Source organism: Dufourea novaeangliae, unplaced genomic scaffold, assembly GCF_001272555.1.
Source record: "Dufourea novaeangliae isolate 0120121106 unplaced genomic scaffold, ASM127255v1 scaffold54, whole genome shotgun sequence".
Classification (NCBI taxonomy): Eukaryota; Metazoa; Arthropoda; class Insecta; order Hymenoptera; family Halictidae; genus Dufourea; species Dufourea novaeangliae.
Genome location: NW_015373944.1, coordinates 602,824 through 615,042, shown reverse-complemented (window position 1 = coordinate 615,042; position 12,219 = coordinate 602,824). Strand labels below are relative to the sequence as shown.

Sequence of the window (12,219 nt, the reverse complement as noted above, 5' to 3'; positions counted from 1 at the left end):
ATATATATATATCCCTTTTCTCTAGAGAAAAATTCTAAAAATCGACTGACTACTAATTGATAAAGAATGTTTAAACGATAGATCGCTCCGCGAGCCAGGAGGGAATAGCGTGACGAGGAACAGAGTAGTATTTTCCGGAACGCGAGAAAACTGTTTTACATTTTTACTTTTATTTTTATTATTCTTTCATTCTCTCTCTATCTATCTATCTCTATTTCTATCCCCTTTCAACTATTTTTTTTTTATTTTTTAGTGAGCGCATCATTTATTTTTGTAGTTCGACTGATGTATACACGTAGGACAATTCATCGAAGGGCTTTTGATTTAGTTTTGCGAATGTGCTCCGGACCCCGATCATTTTTACCGCGTAAATAAGTATCATTTTATACGAATAAGAGGCATCATTTTCCATGCACCGGTACGACATTTTAATTCGTCAACTGTTGGAACAACCGTCGAGGATGTATGATAGATCTGTATCATTCTCTTTCGCTCATTTCACTTAAAAATCCGTCGCCGAGTTTCATTCTATCTCTCTCTCTCTCTCTCTCTCTCCTCTCTCTCTCTCTCTCTCTCATCTCCCGAACGCTTGTACATTTAAGTGACCAGTAGTTTCTTTCTCTCTCTCTTTCTCTCGTTCATTCTCATTATTATTATTATTACTATTAATATTATTAATATTATTATTTTCACTCCTCCTTTTTTTTATGTAAAATAAGACTAAGACATACCAAATGAGAAATGTAAGGACAAGTTTTTTGTTAGGTTATAGTACTATATCGCATATCAAGAACGCAAGAAATACATGCGCTAAAAGCACTCTGTATTTGCCTATGCACGTCCCGGTGGAAGGATGCTTCCTCGAATCGGGACGCCACAAGACCACTTTTACTCTAGCAAGAGTATACGACTAGAAGTATTAATATTTAATATTAATAATCAACGCGGATTGTCCAGAATGGATGGTCATGTTTTTGAGGATCAACGTCGAGCCACCGAACAAAAAAAGGAAAAAAGAAAGAAAGATTAAAGATGAAACAAACTGAAAAGCAAGCGCGGGCCGCGAGCCCGCGAAAACCGAGAAAAGAATACACATAGAGAAAGATTTCGTTTTTTTAATTTTTTTTTTATACATGTTCTTCACACTCCTTTATCGTTTCGTGTTTTTTTTATCGTTTTGTTTTTATCGGCCCCATGGATCCTTGGAAAATTTCCTACTTTCTTGCCGTCCATACGGACACCAAGTGAACGACCGGGTTAGTCTTTTCCCTTTTCTTTTACGATGCCTATTACCACTACTTTTTTTTTTATCTGGTGACACAATCGTTTGTTTTTTTTTTTCTTTTAATGCGAGGCTTCCCTCGCGAGAGTACAAATCACGCTCGTTAATTTCCTCGATGCATGTGAAAATGTACGGAATGTAACGAAACGAAGAGAAAAAAACAATAAAGTCGCGAAGATCGTGTACGGCTACTCGAGATCACTGATTTTTCATTTTCGAAACTTTAACGGGAGCTCGAGCAGTCGGACACATACTTTTTCTTTTTTTTTTTAATTTTTTCTTTCAAACGAGGAAGTCAACGATTGCTTGTGTCGTTTTCCATTTTTTTTTTGCTACCTTTTTAACGAGAAGACGAGGAAGAAGATGACGACGAAAAGAAAAGAAAAAAACAAAGCTAAGCTAAATGATGAGATCGCGTGTGCATAATTGCGTTTATGCCAGACCGATACAACAACTCAAAGACTGATGGCCATTCATTTGGGAGGTTCTTGTAATAATCGTAATCTCACCGCCGGCGCCGACGATCTTGCAGCCCGATGCAAGATCGGCCGGAAGTACATCGACATTGTACGCGAAGACAGGACAAGACTATATAATTGTAGCCTATTTGTGGGCGAACGATGCCCCCGGATCGCCGTTGCGCATCGTACCATGAGACTAAATGATAAAAAAAAAAAATCGATATCATAATTATGTGTCGTTTGATATAAACGAATAATGAATTATTAGTATGTATCATCGTTTTATACACAACCTAATTATATCTACGTACACTATGTACATTCCTAGTATACACACTATTTCACATGTACACACACACACACATACACACGACCGCCATACACGCGCGAACAAATACACGCGTTACCACGTATTATACATATATATATATACACACACACACACTACATACACACATACAAAAATGCATTACACACGCGCTCATACGAATGAGAGAAACAAGCAGAAAAATGAAAATATTCACATGGACCTATATTGTATACGTGTACGCGCGCGCGTGTGTGTGTGTGTGTGCACACGGGACGCGCGCACGCGGAGGAGACACACATTACCACACGTATAAATATATTTATAATACTATTATTATAGCTATTCCAAAACGGACCACCGCGACATCGACATATACGAAAGATCATATTACAAATTAAATTACGCAAGAAAACCGGGGAAACGAAACGAGTATGAGAATATGTCCCTCTCATCGCGACGGATACGTGGGTAATTTAAAAACGGGACAATTACAATTAAAATAGCCTGTGTGGGTCGAATTAACCGGGAATCTTGAAGAAAAACGCGAGATAAGAAAGAAAAGAAAATGAAAGAACAAAGAAAACGGAAGAGAACCATGTATGGTGGTGTTTCGTTGTTTTGGTGGGGAGCAGCGCCGTCGTCAGTGTCTCATGTATAACAAAAACGCAATCGAGTCCTCTGTCAATTTTTCCATTAACAAAGAAAAAAAAATAAACACGGGGAAACCGACCCCTCTGTGTGTGTATACGTATACAAAGAAAGACGAAGCATAAGGAGCGGGAAGTCGACGTAAAAAACATTGTAATAAAAGAATAAACAAAAAACCATACAGAACACATAATAACGCGCATGTATAGCAAAAAAAAATGAAGAAGACGAGGTTGTTACACTTGAGCACAATAGAGAGAGAACAAAGTATATGGAGTATAGTTTTACACGAAGGCTTTATCGCCCGTTTAGTTTTATACCTGAGACACGAAGAAAAGGCTGAAACGGTTAGACGATAAAAACGACAAAAAAAAGACACGAAGACGAAACAATTCGAACCACCCGCACCCCCCTCATACCATATTCCCATTCGCTTCTGTCCGCGTTTTCGTCCTTTTTCCTCTTTTTTTTTTATTCTCTTTTACGCTGTAATATCTGCAAGAAGTCCGATTTTTTTCGAGGATTTCTTTTCGATAAATTTTTTTTTTTCATACTCGAAGAATTTCCTGTTCCACGGGAGCCATCTCATTCTCGTCCTCTGTGTTTGTCAGGTAAAGACTCTTTCGTGATCGATTTCGTTTCGCTTAGACATATATGGTATATACACAATGGTATTTTGAAAAATCGTCCGAGAACGCGACGACGACGTGCCCTAAAATTAGGGTGATCGATGGAATCGGCGTCGTGTTCTCGACCCCACCGCGCGGAACAATTGTTTCTTATTAGCCAAAGTTTAGAATTTGTGTTTATTATCTAGTTCTTCCTTTCCTTTGCGATCCGCGTCCTTTCTGGCCCTTCACTCCCTTCCTTTCCTATCTACCTACCCCTCCCTACCTCGTTTCGCCATTTTCTTTCTCATTCTATCCATTGTTCCTCCCTTCTCACACTCATACTACACACGGACACAAGGACATATATGTTTGACATATTATTATATTTACAATTATTTTTAATTATAATTTCCCAGAAGTATATATTATCTTTAATAATCGTGGTAATTTTTAGACTAGAAGAACAATATATTAGCGAATAGAGATAAAGAAAAAAAACGTATACATACAAGAAAAAACGAAGCGAATATATATATATATATATATAAATATATATATGCATATATTATATATATATATTGAATGGAGATATCGAGACCGTAATTAGAAATTGGGGTCTAAGTGCATACAATGCTGATGAAAGACGATAACGGTATTTACGCGTACGAACGATTATAAAAGGAGGAATTATTAAAAAAGTGGAAAACGATAAAAATGCGGTAAAACGAATAAAAAAAAAGAAAACGGTTCGAGCAGATGGGATTAAAAGCGGACTTGGCCAGCGTCGTCAAGCTGCTCGCAGAGAATAATTCAAATGATTGAACAAAAAAACGGAGATCAGTAAATGTAAATGTTTGTAAACAAATTATGAAACATTATTTGTTCAGTGCCTACATATTTACACAGTAACAATAAAGATGAAGATTAGTGAATATCCTCTTTAACTCTCTTTATTATTCTTTTCGTCCCTTCGCCGAAAAAGAAGATTCTCGATCCTCGACGTGCGATAACGCGACGTTCCCCCCAAGAGAAGTCACGGTCACGTCAGTCACACGCGTCTTCCTGATCCCCAAGACGTATTTTCACAATATTCATCTGTAATTCGACACCCAGCAAAGGAAGAGAAAGAAAAAACAAACTAAAAGATATCTGGCCCCGTGGCCTGGTTTTAACCTTGAGTTACAATGTATCTCGCCGTGGCCGCTACGCGGTAACATCAAAAAACGCTTCATCAAAGTCCTTCCCTTTAGTCGGAAATAGATTTTGTTTGAATAAAATTTTGTCGACCGCACCCATCACCGAGGCCGCGAAAATTAACAGATCAACAACTTCTAACGATTCTACAACGACAACTACCCTTTTGTATATGGCATAATTACAAAAGCTAAACATTTTTTAACTCTTCTCAGCTGTAGACTTCACAACGAAAGAATACATAGGTATGTGATAACGATTTAATACACTGTAAAAGTATTCACATACAAATTTTATTATCTTTGGCAATTGTGCAGTTTAGCGGGTTTTCTCAATTTTAACTATTCCACTGCGGATTTTTTTAAATAGCTTCATTCTATCACTTAAAACGAAAAATCAAGCGGAAGAGGTAGAAAAAGTAATGTACATTTGTTATTTTTGTTTAAAAATGCGTGGGAGTTTATTCGGAAGTATACACGCAGCACCGATTTCAATGACGTTTGGATACGTTATAGAATTCAGCATTTTTAATAACTTTTTCCTGTACATGTTACCACAGATTGGGCTTTCTTTCCGAAATATTTATAGCTAAAAGTGAGAAAAGCCACTACACTGCACAATTACCATATCTTTTAATCATTTTGGAGGCTGCGATTCCGAAAAGGTCTACCTTTTGATTTTGGTGAAACTTAGTAAAAAATTTTGTGATTGTAAACAGTTTCCTAGTGCATTTGAAAATTAATATACATATATAAATATAAATATATGGAATTCTAAACAAATACGTGAAAAACGTGTCTTTTACTATTTTTTTATCATGGATAGAAATAGTTCAATTTTATGGTACGAAAAAACTATATATTATATATTAAATTATTATTATTATACATTAAATTATACTTTCTTTTTACCACAAGTCGTACTTTTATTCGACTGTTAATGGTCTAAAGAAACGAGACACTAATATATATAATATATAACACTTACTTCAACTCTTATATGTTTTCAACTTAACACTTCACTTTCGTACTCTATCAACTTATAAATTGATGTTCTTCCTCCCAAAGAATGTTCTTCACTATAGGAAGGACGAATAAATGTTTAGAACAGTGTGCCTTTTCCAAGCAACCCTCCCCACTCAACCCCCATTTTGTCGTAAGTACAATAAAAGTGAATTTGTCGAATGGCCTTGAAATGACCAGTACCGACATTGGGAGCCTCTGCTGCAAGGGCTAATTCAAATTAGCCGCTCTCCATCCTAGCTGGATTCATGTATTTATGATGTCGGGGGGCCCAACTGGAGGCTACATCCCCACTACCAGACCCTTTCTTCGCGATCGTCGTCGGTCACGGCGACGGTGACATCCAACTTCGGCAGTTGAATTTCGAAACTTGACGGCGGTGGATCATTCCAACCCTCTGACCATTTGACACCTTCGTGACGCAGTTTGTTTCTCGGTTACCACTCTCCCTCCCACGCGCGTTCTTTCCGTTGAATTTGGTATTTCCTCTGTTTTACTGTCTCTTTCGTGTGTCGTCGCCGCGACGATCATCGTATCACGATGCATGTCTCGCTCATGCAACAGCTCCTGGTGCCGCAGGTGTCGAATTTTTATTATCCGTTCAACACCAGCTTGGAAGATGAACTGAAAAGACTGTTTCATTTCACGATCGAGACCCAGATGCCGCCGCTTCCGAACGGTAAGTAATTTTTAATAATTTCCTTTCTCGTTTGAATGTGTATTCAGAAGTTTGCTGGGGGGGGGGGCAGACACACGTGTCGTATAGTACAAACGTTGGATCGACGTTTTGTTTTAAGAATTTGTGGCCGATTTGATTAGTGTCTTTTTTTTTTGTCTTAAAACGTTTAAATGACCATCCTCGTCTTGTTCGTGAATAAATCATGTTGAATATTTGTTTTATGCGTCGTTATATTAAATATTTCTGTTGAGAAATTGATTATTCAATTGTTTCCAGTGTATTAAGATGTATAATTTTTAGACGCTGGTTACTTGGGTTCAGTTCTCCAGCAAAATTGTCTCTCGAAGATACGACTTATTTATTACTCGTTGAAAAAGTGGTCGACAGTTTGTATACACAGGCTTTCTTGTTCGCTGTATTGACTCCTCAGGTTCGCCTGCCATAAACTGTCATCGACGATCATTTGTTTCCATGGAAGCACGATGAAACTCGTCGACCAAGAGTATATAGATTTTTGTTCCTTTTATTCGTTCGCGCGCCGTGAACATTCGGGATTCCTCGAATCCCCATTTTGTTTTCTCTCTGTCGATCAACGAGCACGTTCAATTACGTGACTCGAGATTTCGATTACAATCAGCAGTAGTGTAAAATAATATTATAATATATCGATCATATATCTGGTAGAGGGACACGATTCACTTTCGAACCGTGTAATCCAGCTGTAACTCATTGTGCGTCATCGAGCCGTGATCTGATTGGCAGACACCTTTCCATAGTTTGTAAACAGACGGAATCGATAAGAGGAATTCTGTGTTCTAAAACGTGCCGGGTGAAATAACTCACCGGCAACAATTCCTAGAACCGCTTTATTGAATCTAGTTCGCCGCACTACAATGTACAAAAATTCTACTAAATGTCTTCGGTGTTTGACAAAAAAACCTCGGTTCTCTTAAAAAGAAATATTTTCATCCTAGATCACACGAACGTATGATGTGTAATTATACATGGTGGTTCACTAGATATTACCACTTCGATTTACGTGATTATTTGTTGCGAAAATTGGTTCATGTAGAGTTGAATGGTTTATTTTCTATTTTTTAATCTATTAATATCCGAATGTGTCCCTCCTGAAACCATTCAACTCTACGTGAACTATTTTTCGCTACGAATAATAACAGTCACGTAAATCGAAGTGGTATCTAATATCTGGTGAACCACCCTGTATAGTTCGAGTCAAGATTGTGACGAAAATCTTCGTGAAAAATATACAGTTGAATTTCGAAAAAGTATCATTGTATCCGCGTGTAATTAAATGTTTTCTTTCTGTCTATGATCGGATTTTAAATCACTTACATATAACAATAGTATACCATGTATTTGTTTCTCTATTAAGCGTTGACCTGGTTTGTTTCTGCGTCATTTGAAAAAGAGGACGATTCTGTTTACAAACTGTGAAACTTTATACTGCGGTCGTTCTTTTCTCGGGTTTACGGTTCCGTCAATAATCGTGTGTGATCCACGAAAATAAACGATACAAACGGAGAATGATCCGTCGATCAGATAATTTTTTTTACTGGAACCTTTGTCCAGCATTGTCCAGATATTACTGTTATAATTCTTGTAACTTGATCCGTGAGAACCAAACGATATTCTTCGTTAATTTATTAAATGTCTTTAATAAATTATTTATTTAGTTATTATACGGGTGTGAATGTAGTATGCATACATAAAAATTAAGGAAAAATAAAAATAGAAACAGCAACATGGTATTACAATAAGGAATTAATCATAGAATTTTTAATTCAACATTAACTTAAACAGTTTTGAGTGCCTCATGTAATGATTTCGTAAAATAAATCGATAGAGCCAATAAAAAAATCGATTATATCCATAAATTTATTAGTTGATTTTAGCACTGAATAAATTGGATGTATAGGGAAAAGTTGTTCAAAATGATGGCCTTGATAACATATTTCAAGATCATGGAAATCTGTGTTGAAGATCATGTAATTATCGCGATGTATCTGATAAATTTGTGTTGCACTGTCTCTAACATTAGCTTATACTTTGAGAATTGTGGAGACCAAATGGGGTTGAAAAGCATACTTTAATTGAAGCCTGACTAATTGAATATACAGTGATTTAATGCTGTAAATATTTTTAAAATTAAAAATATATATAATATATATAAATAAATCAAATTAAAAATATTTTTTACTATTATACATATACATTTTTTTTTATGAAATATAACTTGTTGATTGCAGTGGAAGATGTAATGGAGGAGTTTCGCCATAATGGCCGTGATTTCGAATACTGTCCAGACCTGGACAATGATATTGTACCGGAAACAACGCCGCGACGCAAGAAGAACAAGAAACCCTTGCCCACAGAATGTGTTTTCTGTAGGAACAACGGGGAAGAAGAGACTTATTATAGGGAGCATTTACTGAAGGACGCCGAGGGTCGTGTCTCCTGTCCTGTATTAAGGTAGATTAATTACACAAAATTTTAAATGCAATCTGTATCAAGTATATCCGGTGTACCGATAAAATCATCATTCATTTCTGTAGAAGTGACGAATCTATACTGTATTAATTAATATTCAAATAACACTATTTTGTTTGATGCACTGCATGTCATAACTATAAAACCACCCTAAAATTTTCAATTCTTATCTATTGTGATTAAAATAAAAACTAACAAAATATACCATGTCAAAAATCGTGGTGAGAAATAACGTTTCTCCAGAAAAGGATAAATTATATTCCCTAGAAAAAGTCGTTTATTTTTATTTCAATCACAATATAAAAGGATTGAAACTTTTTGGGTGGTTTTGTAGTTATTCCACGCAGTGTAGTGTAGACGCAGCTTAAGTGGTTGGAAAATGGTCTAAAAAAAAAGTTCCTAATACCCGTCAAATATATCATTCCTAAGAGGAGACCTCTCCTGTAATTCACACCGTTTTTTTCGTCTGTTGTATAGGGCGTACACGTGTCCAATTTGCGGCGCGACCGGGGACGAGGCCCACACAATCAAGTACTGTACCTTGAGTCCCAAAACTGTCTCTGGGACATTGACGACGGTGAACGCTTTCAAGCTCTTGAGAAACTCGATGGGCAAACGACGAGTTAGGTAAATCAGCACGTGTCTCCTGTTGTTCATTCGCCACGTATAGCGTTCTGTGGTGCCATAAACGAAGAAACACGCAGGGGGTTTGGCCGTTACGTCAAGGGCCCTCGAAGACGCGCACAGATCGGACCCCAAGAAATTCGACAACTTCGAGCGATCCTTGGTATCATCTGCTGGCAGGTAATCGTTACCATTGCACTCTTCGAAGTAAACGGACCAAAAAAAAACAAAACAAGTATATTTGCCCGTGGAATTATCCGTTCGGACACACCTTGCTCCTCGTGAGCGGGGTTCGTGCAAGACAAAATATTTTACCATTCGTTGATCGATCGCATTTGGCGGTAGATCTGCCCTCAACCGTTCGATGATCGCATCGTACCATAGGAAATTTCTTTTACACTTTTCCTCGTTGAAACGATATTCATCTTATATCGTATTTATCCTTACTCGAATCGTACGATACGATTATACCTTGTTCGAAGTGTGAAAGAAATTTCAGAAGGTGTTTTTTAGAAAGAAAAAAAAAGACGGATATCTAGCACGAAGACAGGCATCGTCGAGAGAACTTTTAGAGGCTGCATCCCAAAGATCTTTACATAGTTGTAAGAACTATTTATACTCTGTAGTGCCATATATGTATTATCGGTGAATGCACTTCGTTTATTTCTTTACGAAATGAGGGACTCGTTTCGTAGGAGATCGACAGCGCGAAGAAGGTCGTGTATATCTCGTCTTTTACACTCGAGCCAGCATTTGATACTAAAAAAATGTTTCCTTAATTTCTTTTTCTTTTTAAACTGTGTGTGTGTACGTATCTTTACACGTAATTGACCTTGGCAGAGTTTGAATGCACTGGCATAACGATTCGCAGGACATCTTTACTTGTAGAAAATGGTATTTTTTTTTTTTTTTTTTTTTCGATAAGAATTTTAGGTGTTTAAACGGGGGCGTGTAACAGTATTTAATGAAGAGTAACGAGTACTGTGATAATGCGTGTAATACTATCTTTTTTATAATACGGAGAGACCGTAGATTTGAGACATTGGCAAGATCATGAAAGATTAACGAACGATATACATTTCCCGGTCTTATCTTCTTTTTTCTTTTACACACATATATACGATTGATTTGGCCAGTTTCCAGAAGTTTTCAACATTTTCATCTTGCTTACGATTAACACGGCGCAAAGAATTCAACTTAACCGCGCGTTAAGTTCGAGGTAATTACTTTGCACTAGACAATAATTAGGGGATAGAAGGAAAGACTTCTTGTCTACGTGTGTTTATAAAGGGAAGGGGAACGTAGTCCTGTTTTATTAATAACCTGATAAGACTTTCTCGCAGAAATATACGGAGACTACGGTGCGTACAGTTTCGCTTAGTTTACGGGAGAGAAAAAAGATCTTTTTCTTTTCCCTTGAAAGAAAAACGTCGATGCTTGAAAGTTCGATGTTTGGTGGGCCTAAGCGATCGATAAAGTTCCTTTTTTTTTTAAATAAAAAAAATTTATCTTAAATATCTGGTAGTAAGCGTCGAATCAAGGCGCGCGGCGGTGTCTCTGGAAGATCGAATGATTACACAAGAGTGTTTGCAAACGCTCGTTCATTGTTGTTGTTTTTTTTAAATCCATTTAACGATGATTAAACCGATATACAAATGTCGAATAGAGACCGAATAATGTAGATAAGACGAATGGCAACCCCGATTTAGGATTACGGATACGTTACACGAGTTCTTCGAAGGCTTCTGTTCCTGTGTATTAGACCATCGGGTCATCGAAGGTCGCCACGATCAGTGTGTACACCAAAACCGTCGTCGCGTGTTTACGTTCTCTTTTGTTCCGCGAAACTTGGATGGCTCGATGGTCGGATCGCTGCTCTTTTCAGGCAGTTGCCTTTTTTTTTCTTCTCTGGAACGGTTTATCCGCGCCCTAAATAGCGTTCCGCCATTGATAATCAACGAAATCACACCTGATTGTAGAAAAAAAAAAACAAATCAACAAGCGTGTGTTTGCAAACCGCCGCCGCGTGACTGTTTTTCCTTCGGGAAAACTGTTCTTCTTCCTGTCGAGTCTATGGTTCGGCTTGTTTGTTACTTTTCTAAATACTTCGAATATCGATACTCGATTAATATTTAATTATTCTATATTGTATATTTCCTAGTGTGTAAGATTTACGGGATAAGGCAGAAGATACGGGTCCCGTTTAACTCGAAATTTCGGGAGAGCAGAATGTTGAGTTAGACGGGTGTTTCGGGTGAAACGGGATTTACAAAAGTCTATTCGATTTTCGATACTCGGTAGAGATACGTATAACGTTGCTCGACTGTCAGACTCGATGAAAATTGTACAATTGGTAACCGAACAGTTGCACAGTTGTGTACAAACAGGGGTACACACCCAGCCGTGTTTGTCCACGGCGTTTGTGGATGTACAAATCGTCGAGACTGGAAACTCGACCGTTTTGAGGAGCGTTAACGCTACTTTGTGCAATTTAAACGATCTCAATTAGTACACAATACGAGCAAAAAGAGTGTGCCTTCCACGATCGCGCGAATTCTCCTCGGCGTGTTTTTTGCCAGCGAATTTCGAATCTGAGGGACTTTTGAAATTGGAATTGATAGGGATTTATAAATTAAGAATACATTTACTATTTTTATATGCAATATTATATATTCATGTAGCAATTGTCGGTATTAGGTGTTAGGATATATATTTAGCGAGTAAGGATTATTGACTGTCGAATATTGTTGACTGTACGAGATAGAGGGTGAGTTCCTAAGGTAGCTAGAATTCTAGTAACGAAACCAAAAAATAACGGTTCATATTATATATATATATCTTACTTTGTTATTAAAACCCTTTGCGATTTCTATATTTCTC

General features: G+C 37.3%; 1 protein-coding gene across 1 annotated transcript; it reads left to right on the top strand.

Moving 5' to 3' along the window:
• The first annotated feature begins 5,903 nt into the window (after positions 1-5,903).
• Positions 5,904-10,797, top strand: LOC107185970 (nanos homolog 3). Its single transcript, XM_015573747.1, has 3 exons — positions 5,904-6,207; positions 8,475-8,697; positions 9,193-10,797. Exons 1-3 carry the CDS (start codon positions 6,069-6,071, stop codon positions 9,344-9,346), a joined length of 516 nt encoding a protein of 171 aa, XP_015429233.1. The 5' UTR covers positions 5,904-6,068; the 3' UTR covers positions 9,347-10,797.
• Positions 10,798-12,219: the final 1,422 nt, after the last annotated feature.